General features: G+C 35.7%; 1 protein-coding gene across 5 annotated transcripts in view; it reads left to right on the top strand.

Moving 5' to 3' along the window:
- The window catches only part of hth (Meis homeobox homothorax), a 290,065-nt gene that overhangs the window by 154,098 nt on the left and 116,300 nt on the right, over positions 1-19,667 (top strand). For 2 of the 5 annotated variants that reach the window (XM_076126854.1, XM_076126856.1), the window contains exons 8-9: positions 1,776-1,784; positions 15,733-15,819. In XM_076126854.1, the coding sequence (XP_075982969.1) occupies positions 1,776-1,784; positions 15,733-15,819 (96 nt within the window). Of the gene's footprint in view, positions 1-1,775; positions 1,785-15,732; positions 15,832-19,667 lie in introns of all 5 variants that reach the window. The other 3 variants (XM_076126852.1, XM_076126855.1, XM_076126853.1) reach the window with 2 other exon arrangements.

Genomic DNA, 19,667 nt, shown 5'->3' with positions numbered 1-19,667 from the left:
CTCAGTTCAAATACTAAGATGCGGTCACCCATCTATAGAATGACCTCGCCAACGGTTGCTTAACCCACAGATCATTTAACGACCGGTGAGCACAACTGGCAATGAGCGCTTAAACTTATTCAATAGTATTAAAATACAATTTTAAAGGAGAATTCCCGTTTCAGTTTCATGTAAGCCCACACTTATAGAGTAAGTGGAATTGTACGTACATTTCCAAGTAGGGCCACGTCGGGACCGGCCGGTCGCACCGCGCGCCGTCACCGAACGTACAACTAACTACATGTTAAACTTTAGTTAATAACTTTTGTATTTACACCGTGAAAGTAGAGTTATATGAAATGTCCCTTAAATTTAAGAAGCGTTCAATTTTGTTACTTCTTCCTAGTTTTGTAGTTAATAAATATAAAATAAATACTTTTGAATACCTTTTAAAACTTTATATGGCTTTGTTGCTTCTAAGTTTTGTAACCAAATAAATACTTTTTTGGGGTTAAAGATGCATAAACCACTATGCAGCAAGCGTAATACAAAATACAAGAGATGTCATCAAAGGAGTCTTAATCTTTGTCTTATAGGAGAATTTGCGTACATATACGCAAAGTAAAATTTAAGCGATTTTCAATATTTCTGAGATTAACAAGTATACATTTTACCTTCATTTACTTGCTTTTTGCAACAGCCAGCTGCCCATAGTCATGACTAATCTAAAGTTAACTTTTAACTATTAGTTAGTTAACTATATAAGGTGCAACCCACCCCACGAGGAATGTAAACAGCTTTAAGGGCGAACGTTCACAGAAAAACAGCTTTTTTTAATTAGTTAAGCTCACCGATCAGCTGGGTACTAGGTATGTCGGTAATCGTGAGTCACAGGTTCGAATCCGGATTGTGGATGCCTTCGTAATGGCTGTTGGTTTTACGAGAGGATAATTTTATTAAAAAATATAAATGTCTATTATGAATAGATGGTAGTTGTAGACGTTTCTAATCGGTTAATAGATTTAAAACAATATTGTGTTAAGTTGTTTGAATAAAAAATTGGAAATTTTGTTTTGTCTTTGATTTATTATAAAGGACTGTATGTAAGATTGCCTCTATGGCGCTGTCCGTAGTATATTCGACTGTTGATCATGAGGTCTAAGGTTCGATTTCCAGGTCAGGCGAAGTGCTATTGGGCATTCACTAAAGAGCCTTAGCCTATCTGTTATTTACATGCTTAAGCTATATTACTGAAAAGTTCTATCAAAATCTGTTCTACAGTTTTTGAGTGAAAAAGTAACAAACAAACTCACAAACTTTCTTAATATTATTAGGGTTTTAACTGAAGGTAATTCCGTATTTCCCCACCACTTTATTTCGGATTAATCTTGCAGATAAATATTATCTGGCCCCAAAATCTTACTGATAGTGTTATCATAAGGCGTTGTTATCTCTTATCGGCTACATGTTTGACGAGTGACACATTTTGACATTTTGACAGGTCATCTGTCAATTCAAGGAGGTTTTATTTTTATGCACACTTGATAAGGTAATACTGTTGTTTGGTGATTTAGAGGTCTCGGATTTGATTCCTGGGTGTTATTATTTTAGGTTTTGTGAAGGGATAAACAATTTATTGTCGTAGATTTTATATTTATATTAAATTTTCAATAGAAAATATCTTATGGAAATTGTAGCTTTGTGTAATAACAATTATAATATAGGTTTTAAATGTATTTAATAACAATAATAATACTCAATAACACACATTAACAGATGTTTTCTCTTTGTTTCAGATGCGATGGGTGAGTAGTCGGAAGGCGTCATAAATCACGTAACACAAACTAAAAAGACTCTAACTCAAATTCCAATCTTCATAAAATACCAAAAATAATTACTGTTCGCGCGCTTTTTTTTCATACAATAAGTCAATTGTGGCAACACTAGGAGTCCGCGGGATTCGCCGCGCCTCGTAAAATTTGATTAGGTCATTAAAGCAAGCTAATTTATAGGCGTTCGAAACTCTCATTTGTAATAAACATTCGAAAATCAACCATAAAACTTTGTCATTACGCCACATTTTACAACGCACCGCGTTTTCGGATTTACGACGTTTTCAAATCGTAAAATTGTGCGTGTAATCTAAAATGTGCTTTGTTGTAATTAGATTTAGGTGCAAAATTGTTTAGCAAGGATGTGGAATGCTGTATTTTTTTGTTTGGCAAGTCAAGGTGACGTCATAGGTTATGAACCAATCAATGAATGATGAATATTTGAATATGGAAAAATAACTTAAACATTTTGGCTGTGGAATATGATTATAGTGCCTTGTAGCCTTGCGGGTAGTTAGAGACACGTAACTTTACATAAGTGCTTAATTTTTTACTTAATTTTTTTTATTTTTTTTTTTTTTTTTTTTTTTTTTTTTTTTCAAAAAGACAACTCCCGCACTAAGAATTGCTCTTGTATCGCGGGGACTTTTACAAACATACAAACAACGGACACAAAGCACAACCAAACCCGAAACAATTATTTGTGGATCGCACAAATAATTGCTCCGTGTGGGAATCGAACCCACGACCTCCCGACGCAGTAGTGTTGGCGTGGTGACCTAAACCACTGCGCCACGGAGGTCGTTGTACAATGATGTCGTTGTATAATTCGTAGTACATGGTACTAAAATGATATAAGGTTTTAATATTTTGTTCTTTTGAGGAAGGGTAGCTTAAGATATTTTTAAAAGTTGCCTATACTTTAGTCAGTAATGGCTCACTGCTGTACTTAAGACTCTTCTTGATATAAGAAGAGTTTGAGCCAAAGATAAGTAGACGTACAAACCTTCAAGAAGTTCTTAAAGAACTCTCAGCTAGGTTTCTTCACAACCTTTAGGTGCATTATAAATATAGTAGGTATATCGAGACAGATGTCAGCTAAAAGCAGATACAAAATTGCAATAACAATAAAATAATATTTACATTTTAACTCAATAATTGTCAGTTACAACGAAAAACAATTTAAAACTTAAAACCTATCAGATCGCACATAAAAAAAGAAATCAGATTCCAATTTCAAAATTCAAAAAAGTAAAATGACGTATTCATTTCGACGTGCGTTTAAAAACAGAAATCACGTTCCATTCCACGGTAAAATCTCGTAATGCCATTCGGGAACTGTGAATTCATTTAGTGCAAAATTCTGTTGATGCATAAAATAAATTAAATACACACAATATCAATCCGACACGCGAACGTATTCCTATTTATCATAAAATACGAGTACTGTTGTGAAATTGGTATATGTTGTCTCCCTCGCTCTTATTGCGAAGGACAGAGAGGTCCGGTTTTTTTGTTTGTTTCAATGTCTGTGTGTTGATTTGCTCACGGTATCGGTTCAGTATTAATTGATGGTATGCTTTGTTTCTTTCTACTTGATTGGTATCTGAATATCTTTGAGCTGACGGTTCCGTATAAGTTTTATTCCTTTGAGACAATATAAAAACTCCATTTAAACTCATAACTTAAGTTTTTGCTACAGTATGTTCTATTTTAATTTTCATACCAACAACTTAACTCAAATGAGTACTAAACGTATATTAGTGAATATAGAATTTTCTTTAAAATCACAAATAGCTTAAGAAGAAGAAGAAACTCTCTAAGCATAAGATTAAGATGCAACCAAAAATAAAAAAAAAACGTTCCATTACACACATTATAACAATACTAAACGATTTCTCAACCGCACTACTGGCCCCTAAAATTGATTAATGGTTCCGCACATAACACCGAGAGCAATAGCATTGATTCCAATCTATTGTAATACTAGTTGTTAATTACGAATAATAGATGGCGCTGATAAATAACATTGTTTTAGTAGCCCGCCGGAACTCGGACAGATAAGGCGATTTAATTTCTTTTGAGCTATTTTTTTTTGCTTCGGAGTTAAGCTATTATGGTTTTTTTCCATGAAGTCTCAAGCAAAAGTATTTAAGCGTATCGGTTCACTTTTGAGAGTGATGGCTTATATGCTCGGGATTAAAATACGTGAATTAATAAGTATATTTTACCTACCTACTTATGAATTCCAAAAGGATAATAAAGATGCCTCTTGGAATAAGAAAATGCCGATTTAGTAGTTTCTAAACCCTTTTATTTATGTATAAAGTTGAATCTTAAATCATATCGTTACAATATTTCACTCTAGCAACCCCCAACATTCTATAAATAGCAAAAACAGTCTCCTTATTAAGACAATTGGACCCAAAAGTGTACATAGCATTATTATATAACAACGACAACCAGCCTCAACTTGTCATAATCAATTTAAATTGCAAAACACTCGCACTAGTAAACATAACCTATAAACCGAAATCCCGCCAAAAGTGACAAGTGCAACCAATGGCGCGGACACATTAAGATGGCGACCTTCGCAACTAATATATCAAATGTTGATTTACTCACGGCCAATGACCGCCAGAATTTACTCCACGAATGCACTCAACGAATAATTTATTTGTTACCATCTATTATTTTGTAGACGCACGAGGTCCTAAACACAGCTGACATTAATATATCATTTTACGCGACGTCGACGCTCTACTCCCTTCCTTGTCTCTCTTATGATACTCGTTCAAGAGTGAATGAGACGCAGCGAGTAGTTTGCGTTTTCACTTTTTATAGTAGCAATATATTTGATCAGCTGATCGCTGTGACGTTTACTGCCATAGTGTCAGTGGTGTGTTTTTCATAATTTATATTGTTGTAGGTGTTTTTTATTCTGGCTTGCTGTAGGTCGGGAATTATTTATAATATTGAATATTCATCTAAATATTTCGATATCGACTTCTGTGTTGAGCCGCGCTATAAATTTAATGGTCGGTCAGTTTTTGGTGTATTTTCTCGTATATTTATTGTTTATTTTGTTATTAAATCATTTGGTTTTGGTATATTTAAAATTTATTGGGTGTGACGTTTTGTCGGTCGGCGATAATGGTTTTTTGGTTAAGTTTGCCAATATGGCGTTTAGTTTTATGTTAATTAGTAATTTATTGACATTTATTATGTTATAATGTTTACATAGTAACAAAATACAATATATTTTGTGGGAAATAGATACAAAGCCAAATGTTATAGATATTCATTTTATTGGCGTACTTCAAGGCACGACTATAGTTTCAAACCTTTGCCACTCTATCTTCAGAACAAAACACGGTTAATCATAAGTCTTATAACATAAAGGACTAACAACACACGTACTCCTTACTATCAGAAAACTTTATTCAGAAATAGAAAGCTATATCTCAGAGACAACATTCAATATCAAACTGACTGACCGACTGATGAACCAAGAAAAAAATTAATGTAAGGCTGAGTCAGCCTGCGACCACGGCGAGTGCAACCTGCGCCGAAACGTTAGGCATTTTAAAGTAAAATGCGTGTTCGCGTTAATTCCTGTATTCTATTATACATTAAACATGCAACGCGAGAGTTTAAAAGTTATGGAAGAAAAAATAGTAGTATAATATATACAAACGTTAGTACATATACCTATGTAAATAATACACATATATAAAGGTGCGAGAGACCGACGGAAAACGCACGTGGTCCCAGTAAATATTTTTGGAAGCGATCGATTTCCGAAATCCATTCGGTGCCCTCGCCGCGTCGCTTCACTAACGATATCCTTACATGGATAAGCTTCGAAAATGTTCAGAATATAATGGAAATTTGTTAAGATCGTATAGACGTCGCCAAACAACTTGAACATAATTTGCTGTATTAGAAAGTAAACAGAATGTAGACCCAGTGCAGAAGACACTTGGTTGGTTGTTATACCAGTCGGGTGGTCGAAGCTGAAACGCCCTCGCCTTTGCGCAAAACTTATTCCTAAACTGACCTAAAAATCGTTCACTAAGATGTAGCGAAATTGTTCAAGTTGTTTGGCGGCACCTATACCAGTTCTTTGGTGTCTGCCTACCCCTATTCCCATAGGGGTAGACAGAGACCAAAGAACTGGTGAAAACGATAATACTTTCTATAGTAATTAATATATTACCAATACACATGTCCAAGTGCGCAAACGATACTCAATTTTAAGTTGAACTTAAGTCACTGTTATTTTACATGTGTTGTAGCGATAGACTTTGAGTATCACTCAAAATTAATTGTCGTTTGAGTCAGCCATGAGATGCTCCTAAACCTAAAAACCTACTGAGAAAATCACACAATTTGACTAGATGAGGCAACTATAGTAAAACAACTTAGTAGAGAGTCTTGTACATAAGGTTTGCGGCTGTAAGTATACAAAATTGAGAATTTAGAATATCAGTGACTTGTAGACTTATGCAGCTGACAGTGGCCTGTTTGATAGAGCTACTTAATTTTTGAAATTTAAAGAATTATTAATTACAAACATACACAATATCACGCCTTTTCCCTACAGGGTTAGGCAGCGACCAAAAAACGCAACTTAGTACGATCCTAACAAACTTCCCTTGCCTCATTCACATCCATACATCTTGTCTTTATTGAATAAAATCTAAATAAATCTTGCATGCTAAGGTTCTCTACATAGTTTTGAATCTATAATATAAAATTCTGTCGTAAATATTAATTGTCAAGTAATATGTTCTAAAAGTTAAATTATCTATTGTTTTGTGTTGAAACACAGATGACATTATAGTTAATGTAGTCAGAATGACCGTTGCAATAACTGATCGGTCGTTTGAACGGTAGATAGATGTATGGAGTCCCCCAAGGCGTTATTTTAGGTCCTACATAATAAATTAGTTGAATGCTGGTATATTTTACTTTTTACTACTAGAAAGGTAATATTGTCTTAGTAATTGGTCATTCAGTTTGATTATTTAAACGGTTATGTGTGAAACTACAAGTTGAGATGTTCTAAGCTGTCTTTCTCAGATCGGTAATATGAGTTTTGGTTGTAAAACTCGAAGTTTGGTAACGTGTCTGGATTGATGAAAAATTCTTGGTCTAAGTTTTCCATGGCTATAGTTATTACCATAGTATCATAGGGTTAAAATTCAATATAATTTAGCCACTCACAGCTTCTGTAGACCTATTTTCTAACACTACTTAGACAAGCGAGCGTTAGACATTTTAAAATTGCTTTTAAAAATAGTTCTTACAGAATGCGGTAGGGGTACTGATCAGTTTTTCATACAAAAGAGATAGATAGCTAGGTTATCAAAAGTGTTAAAAAAATGAGCCTTTATATATCTTTATAAAAATGACAAATATCAATAAAAAGCTGTAAATATCGAGTCGTATCCACACTTCGTGAGACATTACCGCGTATCGCGCCGCCTGGCATCATTAATCTACGTGACAGTTCAAAATTTAGTTACAGAGGGCTCCCCCCTCCCCCCCGCGCACCGGCCCTGGTGCCTCTCCCCCGCGGCCCTCGTTCCGCGCAAGTTTTGAGGGATGCCGCAGTGTCTGCACGCGTTCGAGTGCCACTTGGTGTAAATGCAGTGTTTGTTGGTAAACTGTGTTCTACTTGACGGTACACAGCTAAGAGGATGTTCGCTGTTTCAATAGTACTGTCGTTAATCAGAGATCTTTTAAGTGCATTTTTTTTGTACTGGTACTGATTTTCTTGTATTTATTTGTCTAACTTAAATATCTGCGAAGTTCTGTCCCATATTTTTGTCACTTTAAAGTTTACTCGATTATATGTGTCCCTAAATCTACAACAAATGATATCAATGATATCAATACAAAACACCACTTCACGTTTGACATGGTCATATAATACCAGCCCCTCTGTTACCCAGTAACCACAGCAACCTACCAAGAATAAGTCATAACCATACTTCCCCATTTACATTATTTTCCCTTTCAGATTAGCTCCAGTCGAACCACTCATAAACTCTTATAAAAATAGTATCAGGCTCCAATATTTCTGATTTACATAAAACCTTTACGCATAAGGAATCAAGCTTCATACTCCTTACGTGACACAAAGCGATAACTTAACCGGGAACCGAACCAATAACAATAAACTATCAGTAAGATCATTAAACTCTGAATCGAAATTACTAGGGTCGCATGAGCACACAGAGTTTCACTTGAAACTAATTAGCGTAGTCTATACAGCGCTTTTCACTCGGTCGGCTGCTAGTGGCAGGCGCCGCGGGGCGTCTTCGCTTCCGTGTGCGATACATTGTGGAAACTCCCCGCCTGTCCTGCTAGCCTGGTAAATTGGGATCGATATTGAGGCGCGCCCGTGTACTTCTGTATAGCGTGATGGTATGGTAACAGCTAATAAGGGTAGTGGCTGTCTGTTCGTGACGAATTTACTGGAAAAACAAACTCGAAATGTTACATGAAATACTAAAATATTGAATGTAGTACTTTTCACCTAACACTATACAAAATTGCTGGTATATTGACACTTGGAATGGTGAAACTTTTCTATACGTCCCATAACTCCCATACGTTTATTTTGTCTCACCGTGTTCTTATAGAAATAGGTACAAAACAAACCTAGTTAGATTCTCTATCTATCCTTTTTCAAACACCTAATACAAACCACTAAGTAAGTACCAACTTTCCCAAGCCCCATAACAAACCATAAACTGGATTTAACGTTAACAATCTTTGGAAACGCAATTCGAAATCAAATACCATAAGAATGAGTCACTACGAAACGTCTTCGAAAATATTAATGTTGACTTACAGCCTAAACCAATGGACATAATTTGACGAAATTTCGGAAATAAGTAGCTGTAATATTGTAGATTATAATTTAAATAACAATTTGGTATTGCTTTAGTAAAATCTCGGATTTTTTTGATAAATTTTAAATATCAAAATTGACCAAAAGAATGTAGTTAGTACCGAAGAGCGGGTTAATTTTTAGACCTCAGATGACCCTTAAGATGCTAAAAGCACAAAACAGCTAATCAGGCACAGCGAAGCATACAGCACAAACCGAGCGTCGAACCTTGTAACATTTTCCACAAGTTGTCATGAATAATCAAATTTTTCTATACATACCGTCGAACCGACCCAAAAGGGAAAGGTCGTAAACAACAAATGTAAATAAACCAAATCAAACCTTAATATGTTAGTCGTAAAGTTTGTATTTAAGTGTCCGGGACGTAGGGTTGTGAAATTTATGAAAATGACGGGGCTCGGTTCGACCCCCGTGACAGGCACAATTCTGTATTGGAGCGTATTTTTACTTTTTTTATTATATTCGGTATTACATGTTATTTTTTTAATATTGTACTTTTGGTTTTAAGGAGAAAAATGTGATGTTTTGGTTTAGGCTGAGTGGGTTCTTGTGATAGTTGTAACGTGGTTAGGTATTGTAAGTCTAGATTTGATTAACAGGCTGGGATATAATAAGTTTGATAACGATTTCCGATGAGAATTTTAAAGTTTACGATACCTGTGAGTTATAGTTGTAAGTTGTTAATAATAAATAAATAAAACCTTATTAACAAATCTTGTGTAATTTGTACAAATCGCGATAGTTAAAAAAAATGATATTCTTCAATAAAGTAACTAAACTTTTTCACTTCGGCTATGGAACAAATATACCGTACATATTTAGATAGAAAAATATATAATTGAAGAAATACTTAGTTCCTACAACGAGACATCTTTAAATATAACTCAATAACACTGTATAAACAAAAAAAAACCTCTACCCCAAAAGTACAGTCAGCAGAATTTTTTCGCTAGCTCATTACACGTGTACGGGGCCGACTGTACCGCCCAGTACAGTCACTATCAAACAACCATTAACGTTACACCCTTATTTTTTACTCTGTATTCATTTGTTAGGGTAGTTTCGGAGGTCATTCACACATACAAACTAACACCTGTTTTATCACGCCTTCTTAGGCGCAGAATTGAGAGTATATTTTTTTATTATTTTTGAAAATATATTGTATATGTTAAATTCGTGTCCGTTACTTAAAATCAAAGCCTTTGTTAGCGATGTACTGTAAAAACTACTTAGCAGATATTCATACGGTTTTCACTAATAGATAGAGCAATTCCAGATGAAAGTGTTAGCATAAAATTCACAAAACTTTCGTAAAAATTGACTGAAATTTTATAGTTATTGACAAAGCATAATAATTACTTGACATAAATGCTAAGGTTCCTAGTTTATAAATTAGTGTCAGGTAACTAATCTGCTAAATAAAGTGCCAGTTAATCTATCTTATCGATATCTAGAAATAGTGAAATACCTAGATATTTAATATAATAAACACATAACAAAACAAACACTCTAGACTATACAATTAGTTTCATACGTAATCTAGAATCAAACTCCAGACAACCTACAATTTAGCAGATTTCCTAGTTTATTTAGTTACTATTTACATTAAATAATAAATATACATAAAATCAAGCCTTCCAAAATGGGTAGGCAGATACTAAAGCACGTCACTTGGTACGATTCTTACAAACTTCCCTTGCCTCATTCACATCCATACATCTTGTCATACAGGACCGCCGGTTACGAGTACTACGCACCTGACCTTTGAGAAGTACATTATATAATGTTTTATATAGTTTTCTCACTGTCCAATGCCCATATCTCGACGCAAACAGTCTCGTTAGACAAACAGACATCGAATAGGTATACTATCGATCTGCTACCCGTCTACCTACAGATGAGTTATAAGTCAGATCTAGAGACCATCCCCCTTCAAGCCAACGACCCTTAACACCCCCCATTTGATTTACAACCTTCTACTTAAGCAATAGGGTGCAATCTCAAATGATAGCTGAAGGCTTTCTTACGACGTTCCTAAGTCTACGAATTGACGTATTAAGTTCGGAAAGACAGTAAAGAGCTTGAATTGCAAGCGATAATGGCACTTATTTTGTTAGTGTTAAGAGCCTGGGCGGTTGGGCGGCCCGCCCTACGTTTGGGCGGGTGCAGTCAGATATGTTTTTCACAAAAATAGTATATTTTTTTGGATTATTAGACGGTTTTAATGTCTAGTGATGTTATTACACCATTTTTTTTATGCTTTCCTGTTTGTGTTAAAATATTTTTTTTGTTTGCGTGGATGTCGGAAAATTAATATCCTTTGTTTCACCGTCTTCAGCTATTTATTTGCCAATTTTTATCAAAATCGGTTCATCAGCTTAGCGTAACAAACATCCACACAGATTACTAAGATGGTCACTACTATTTACTTTTACGCAATTCCTAAAGAAAAAGACAAAATTTGCCTCAAAATTCCACCGAGCTACATAAATAGTCAAAACACTTTCGAACCCTTCAAAAATGTTCCATAACCAAGTCTATCCAAAGTTTCACTGCTCGAAACATGCAGTCAAGTAATTCCCGCATTCTTCTCACACATACATACATACAACAGAGGATCAATTGATAGTCCTCCAAGCAGTTACATTGAGAGCCATTGACGCACTATTAGGAAATAGCTCCATGTCTACACATTACGTATTGTACTGCTGACATTGTATTGTTTACACCGTGAAGTTATACTTATGTCCTTTTAGAAATGAGTGCTTGAAACTAGTAGTGGTTTTTTATGTTTTGAAAATATGGTAGGCTTTTAATTTTGTTTTGAGTTTTGTTTGTGTGAATGGAAGTATGTTTGTTACTCTTTTACGCAAAAACTGGTGAATGCATTTTAATACAATTTGGCACAGAGTTAGGTTTTAACACGTAGAATTTTTTTTACTTCTGGAATTCTTTTAACACAGGAAGGTAGATTGTGTAGGTTAAGTTTATAGAAAAAAAATGTATCTAAATAATGCTATTTCTAACTGAATCAAATACGATCAAGCCATTTCTAACAAAATATCCCATACAAAAAAACACATAAAAACGATAACCCCTGTCCCCTGCCAGCTGGAATACCAGGATAGTATAAGACCCAAGGAGGTGCGGAACAGAAAAACTCGAGTGATTTATTGTGAGAAGCGACATCTTCAGAGCTATGCGTGCTTGGTAACTCGACAGGTGTTAGGACCCTACAAAAGGGATTTAGGAAGATTTTTAAGACCCTATTCTTTTATACGTTTTTAATATTTGTGGAATGTACCGTGGAAATTCAAAATTTTTGATACTTTTGAAAATAAAAACTAAAATAAAGTAAGTTCTATTTTGAATAGTCCAAAAATCTCCCTTTAGAAAAACTATGTCCAGTAACGAAACGGAATAATCATTTTAATTTCACAAACAAATTAAGAAACTAAATTGACACTGATTTTACCACCTGTTTGTAAAAGGAGGTTTAGTTACATGAAAAGAGCTAGCGACAACCTCACAGCCATACATTTACCTACAAAAAAAACCCATTTAAATCTATATCCTTACAATTTTAGCCTAAAAATAGGTATAAAACTCGAAATATTTTTACAGCCCAAAGTGTACCAATTTTCCCATTCAACAATAACAATTAAAAAGGCCTCTAATTTAGCTAAAAACACAGTATAGTTAGGAAACAAATGCATGGTTCAAATTAATTGTAGCTCCACTATGAAAGATGCCCAAAAAGATTGGGCCGTTTGATTCGTACAATCACTATTATTAAAATGCACACGACTGGCTCTCAAAGTTGTGTTTATTTCATTCAAGCTGTTTAATTTATACTTTGAACTTTACTATCGAAAAATACAGTTTTTTGACGTCTTATTTCGTACGGTTAGTTACCTATATAAAAATGTCTTTTAATATGTAAAATTGTTGACTGTCTTTAAGAATCGTTTTCGAAGAAACAATTTTACGTGTAATCATAAGTAAGTGTTGCTTGTATATGGTAAAGTAATAATCACTTTCGACAATTTATTAACATGCAATAAAATTTTATTGGCCTATTCTTTTTCCGCTTCATTTTACAATGTTAATCTTTGAGAACCACAGTAACACCGAGTGATAGGAATCAAAACAGTTTTTCGAAGCACCAATTGTTTTAATTCGATAAAAAACGAGAATTATGAATGTTAATTGCCACGTTTTGGCGCGAAACCACTGCCATTGTTCCAACGTCTTATATTTTATTATAATTGGATTTTAATCATCGGTTACGTGCTGCTTTATGTAAAATGTAACCCCTTTTCAAAATACATACGTAATAATATCACGCCCACTCTTTATTGAGGTAGGCAGAACATACGGTCCCGTTAACTTACTTCTTACGACGAAAAGTAATTTCAGAATGAAACAATAGATACTTTTTCAAGCGATTAGCCGCAAAGCAATAAATAACCCTCGATTAAAATCATGTCTAAGACATTTAAAACAATTCTCTACTATAAAATTATACTTAAATGGCAACATCGTAAAATTCACGCCATCCAAGCGGAACCGCCATGTTGTTTTATACGTTTTTATATTTTCTTTATTCCCGTCACACGTGAGTCGGGCATATTTAGACAATTTCCTCGACAGGGACCCCCTTCATATATTTATTACGCAACCTCCTGCCCTATCCCGATATTCGCTTGGTTATTACAATTTTTCGCATTATGGATATCGCGAGGCACGGCGAGGCACGGCGAGGCTCCCCGCTAATGCCTCGCGACTAGGGACCCGCACCTCAGCGATTCCACTTTAATTCTTATTTAGAGTGCCGCCTTATTTCGGTTACAAGATTTTTAGTATTTGTTTATAGCGTTAACTTGTGCTATGGGGTAATTTTCGCTTTTTTTACCCCCAAAGTAATTCTGCTTTATGGTTTTGAGTTTAAATTTGAACGCAAATTGGGTTTAGAGGTGTAAGGGCATGCTTGTAGCTTAGTTATAGAATTATTTTATCTCGGGGGATGTTTCAAAAGCTGCCTAGTGTGTCTACCGCTATAGATGAGTTATAAACGTTACCACGTAAAGTTTATAAGGTAGTTATTTTCATTACAAGGACAGTATGTAATGACACAAAGGCACCAGGATAGCAGGAAAGTGAAGGATGTTCGAGTTTAGAAGAGGTCAAGGGTTTTTATTCTGGTGTGTATGTGTGCGTCGGCCGCGTCACCGCGCCGCTATCAATCATGCATGCACCATTGCGCAGCGCGCGCTTTTGTTCGAATTACGAATTTCGAAAAAGGAACATAAAAGAGAAAATTATGTTGGCTGCGTTCTTTTCAAATATGGCAACCCCCGTAGTGTTGCACTCGCATGTATTATTTAACAATTAAAACAGTCAAGTGAACAGTTCGCCGTTCGCCATTTGCTGTAAAATGTTAGGTGTTGATTACATTCGACAATGCTCGTCCCGCCACATTACGAACACAATAATATACAGTGTGACACTGTTAAAAAAGTAGCGAAATTGCTAATGGTGTATGATATTGCCTCCCCTTATTTTTGGGGTAAGAAAAGACTAGGGGCGGCAACACCTTCGTTCTCCCAAGAGGTGTTTTTTTAGTCGAGTATTTTTTCTTTTTTTGTATGTTTTTTTGCGTAATGACACTGGGGTCCTGGGAGAATTGGACGAATCCATTAGATAGGCGGGAAGAGAGCTTAATGTAGGTATTTTTTGAAAAACAGTTGAAAAAATGTCGCATATGTACGACTAGAAGTTGTAATAACGTCTTACCCGACGGCTTTCGATATTATAATACAATGGTAAAATTACATTATCATGTATAAATATTTATGTGGCCACAATTAGTTTGCGTCATTTGTAAAAAAATACGTATTCGTGTATACATAAACGGTATTTAATTGTTCACCGTTAGGAAAAATATAATTGCTTGGAACGTGCGTAAAACGTTTGTAGTAGTAGTATACAATAATTATTTTATAGTAGACAAAATACAATAGCTGGGAAGAAACAAATATAACATTTATAAGATATTTATATTTTTTAGGCAGAATCGTGTTGTTTTTTTCTGAACGATGTTTTCCTTTGCCTACGTTTTGTTTTAATCTACTCATTCACGGTAAATTGATTCTTTCGTGTCTGACGTTTTAAAAAAGGAACAACGTTAATTTAAATGGCGGCCGAACAATCCTATCTGTAAAAAGTATTTATAATCAGAATCATTAGAAAAACAAAACAAAACGTTCAAATGAAGAGAGTATTCGAATATCAAAAAAGAAAGGTTTAAAACAAAATAAGAATTTTGGAATTGAAAAGGTGAGCTAAGATTTTTATATTTTACCTACATTGATTGTTAAATGTTCCGACGGCATTCTTATTAAGTAGATATTATCACTTTTAGGCTAAACTAACTTAATTAATACATTTACAAAACGTATTACTAACAGAATTCCTTTCTAATATCACGCCTGCTGCATGCGAAGGTGTAAGCAGAGGTGTATTTTATACCTTTGCGTTTTACCAATGACTTGTAAGTTTCATATAATAGGGGGTGAGTGTATTGCCATATAGTTACCAAACTCCGGGCTAGCATTGAAAATATCCTAGTAATATTATAACTGTGAAATTTTGTGATGATGTAAGTCTGTTACTGTTTCACCAAAAAACTACTGGACTGGTTTAAATGAAGTTTGATACACAGATAGTTTATAACTTAAAATAACACATGGGATCATTTTTACCATGGAAAATTTGTTCACGGACGCAGTAGCGGGTGGAAACTAGTTTTAATATAAATTAGAAAACCCAATCACTTCGTCCTACGGGTTGACCCCGCGGTCTTAAATTTGTATCATATTATTTTCTTTTTGGTTAGCGTAGTGGACTGGCCTTCTCTCATTACGGGAGGAGACCTTTGCCCAGCAGTGGGACATAAATTACATAAAATTTATATATTTTTTCTTATTTTTCCAGGCAAATGGTGTCCATCGCGTCGCGAGTGGTCGTCCCCCCCGGACGTGGCGCGGCGGGTGTACTCCTCAGTGTTCCTGGGCAGCCCGGGTGAGTACCCAGGTATGACGCTGCTGATGGGAATTGACCACCATGGGAATACCATGGAACTACCATGGGAATACCATGGCCGGGACGTTCCTAAGTCGGTTTTTTTTTTACTTTATAATTTTAAGAAAATATTGAGGCATTACGGTCACTTTCAGATATATTATTTATAATTGCAGTCACCCTAGAAAATGCTTTTTCACTGTGACTGTAAGTTTTACACAGTTTTATTGATTTAGAGAGGTTTTCAAGCGTTACTTAAATCTAATTGACGCTTTAGAGTACCGCTGGTACAAGGTTAGGTCTCTAATGATATCTTAAAGACATAAAAATGTATATAGAAGTTTCCTTTGATTATAGTTAATTTACTATACAGGCATTGACACAAAATAAATACGTACCTTCATCATTCTTTGACTGTTTAAAGTTGAGCATTTATAAAACTTAATTTCTTATACATAAAATATTACCAAAGTAGGTACCAGTTATTATCTATTAAATTTATTTCAATATTACTAGAAAAAAGCGTTTAAAAGACCGTGTCATTATTACCCTCTAAATATTTAAAGGTTAAAGTTTTAAATTAACACGGTTTGTATACATAATAATATATAAGTATATCTTATAAAGGTTATTCATACGCAAAAGTTTCATCCGATATGATCTTGCAGTTTCCTTTAAAACGTAAAATTTTTAATTTCAATATCTGTTAAATCTTTATCTATATAAATCTAGATTGCCTAAAAACGGACTTATTAAATTTTATAGTATTAATAAATCATATTATTGCAATATCATTAAGAATATCGTGCTAAAATTGTAAAAGTACCTAATTAAGATCTAAATTTGATGTAAAACGGGCTATGAAAACGTCGTAAAACTCTGTTGCTTACAAAAACTAATTTGTATGGAATATAATAAAAATCACATAAACTTAATAAATTGTGCGTTGTATGTTATTTGTATGTTTGTAAAATCCAAAGATACAAGAGCATTTTAAGTGCGGGATTCAACAATCAATTTTATATACACTGAAAATAACTCTATTTTTCAGTCATTGAAAATAACATGACTAAGCAAAAAAAACTACGGTTAGGTACCTACCTAAGTACTACTTATGGTTACATTGCTAAAATACCGACACATATTTCTAAGTAATTCCTAATGTTATTTCTATAATAGTAGCCTAATAACAATACTAATATGTACACAACATCACAAACATCAATTTCAACACTACTTCGAAACGTACAAGAATACCGTTGACAGTTCAAATCGATTCCCAGTAATGAGCCTTTGAAAAATCTAATGACATTTACATCTGTCAAGCACCACTATCGAAAATAATCGAAATATCGACTCGGTGTATTCGAGTATCGAAACTCGTGTTCGATTGTATCGAGTAAGGATGAATATCGAATGTTTGCGCGCACGCACGCCTGACAGCCCATCGATCATTTTGTGTTATCGTGCGTACGATCTCGATGTCATCTCGGTGCAAGGTCGCCTCCAATATCGCGAAGGATTTTTTTTGTGATTTTTTTAAAGACTTGGCCGTGCAACAACCCTGCGCTTAGAATTTTTACTTCAAAGACAGATCAGTAGTTCGATTAACTTTATTTAATTGTTCTGTAGATGAAGTGAAAACTAGAAAATAGTAGATTATTCTTTATTTGCGCTGTGATTTTTAAATAAAAAAATCCTTTCATTTACAATTTAGATGTATTTTTTCGTATTGCTACAACTTTACACGCAACGCAATAATTCAAAGTGGAACATTCCAATTTCAACTCCGATACGTCAACGCCATCTATCGAATAGTAGCTACAACTAATCCTTTTTCCATCATACTCCAAATTAAACTTTATGATGTGGGTGTAAAGTTACAATTACCGTAACAATATAATGCACATGCATCGTTATAGAAGTCGTATAGTGTGATAACCATCTCCCTCGCTCTTGTACAATGATGTGTGTTCGTCTCTTTCTTGTTTTACACGTCAGAGTCATTGCCCGTTTCCATTACACTATATCAATTACAGCATTTTGTACGCTCAGCCGTCATTCAACTCTAAAACACAAAAGAATTTTCGTCGTCGGGAAATTTTCAGAAAATGAACGCGAAATAAACGGGCACGAAGGATCGCACTCAATTTATTCGCGAGTTACACTTTACGATTTTTATCTAACAAACGCTGTCGAAGACGGATTAACAGTGGCTACGATCCGAACAAAAAGTGCGCCAGAAAGAGAAATATCAAGTGTATCGATTCCGTCTTTAGCGAGAAAGGATTCGGCACGCGAGCGAGACGGCGCGACCGCGTCTTTACGACGTGCGAAAGAGATAAAACAATTCCTTATGTCGCTATTCTTAAGTCGTTCGCGCGTTCCGAATGGCACTTTACTGTGAGACATTAAGGTCGCAATTTCATTGTTATGATTGGGTATCGACGATTGTGGAGCGTCGTAAAAGAAGGTTATAACTTCATTTGGGTGTGTCGGTAATTAGAGTTCTGCGGAGTAAAAAATAAGGTTGTTATTAGTCGGTGTTGTGGGCGGTGGTTGAGTGGGTGGCGCGTCGCGGCGGTTGCCATGGTGACGGGGCGCGTTGGAATGCCTCGCCAGGGTTGCCCGCTCCAACGGTGTTTTTACCTAAATTAGTAACAAAAACAATGCGTTGATAATGACGCATGGATGCGATACCGTCACTGTTTGTTTAAATTCAGGTAATGGGCCCCTCGGCTATTGTCCGATACCACGATACCACCATACCACCATACTACATACTACGATACGTCTATACAATTAGCCGTGCGTTGATAAAGTATTAGTTGGCACGGTTATACATAATGTATTGGACGATATATCAGAGCTCGCGTATTTCTTGTGGTTTCATTAACAAAATTTTCTCGTTGAGTACATTATGTTATTAGACGTTGTGGTTTTTTGTGGGATATTGATTTGTCGTCCGGCGGTCCTCCAACTCATTTGTGAAGCGGAGCGCGCACGTAATTACACGCCGGCCCGGCCTAAACATGAACCAACTAATTTTTAATATTCTCATTTAGGATGCAGAGAGTGAGACGGCCGGTACGCGAGACGTGAGCGCGAGAGAGCGAGCACTAAATTGCTCAATTTGTGCCTCGGCTCATAAGGTGCCTTCGTCCTTTTTCAAAAATCCAATGAGATCGATCGCTCGCCATGTCCGCAAATTAGAGCGGGAATCGTTGTTCGTTAGCGAGTGACTCGAAGTAAAAGGTCGTAAGCGACCGTAGGAGAAGACGCTCGACTCAGTCTTAGCGCAGAAGGTAGTCGCGTCATATTCTCGTGCGTCGCTTAATCTCAATCTACGTTTGGAGGAGCTCAAAGCGGCCGCCGGAGCGCAGAAATGCATTTTAGTATTACTAGTGGTCTCGGGGCGCTCATTTCGCTTGAACCTTTTAAAGCTAAAGTCGGGCGAGCGTTGTCGACGATGCGATCGCTCGGCGAGGTCATGCTCGCGCGAAAATTGCACTCGTGGCTTCATTACGTCCAGTACAATGACCAAGCGGTTATGTACTTTATTATGTTCGCAAATGGCGGTATTAACTCAAGTATATCTATTCGCGGAGGTACACGCCGATCGTAACAGATACCAGAGATGAGATAGCGCGCGAATTTCACTCGAAAACCAGTTTTTCTCGAGTTAAATTACTCTCGGCCGTTGAGCAATTTAAATAACAGGCCGTGATTCGTTGTGGCGTCTAAACGAGCGTTAAAATGTTACATTGTAATGAGTATAGATGTCGATACCCCTCCATACAGCTCGATACAGCTCGATACAGCTCGGTACTGACGATACTGAGGCTCGA

Source organism: Anticarsia gemmatalis, chromosome 19 (assembly GCF_050436995.1).
Source record: "Anticarsia gemmatalis isolate Benzon Research Colony breed Stoneville strain chromosome 19, ilAntGemm2 primary, whole genome shotgun sequence".
Classification (NCBI taxonomy): domain Eukaryota; kingdom Metazoa; phylum Arthropoda; class Insecta; order Lepidoptera; family Erebidae; genus Anticarsia; species Anticarsia gemmatalis.
Note: the sequence above shows the minus strand (reverse complement) of the source record. Positions and strands in the feature narration are given on the sequence as shown.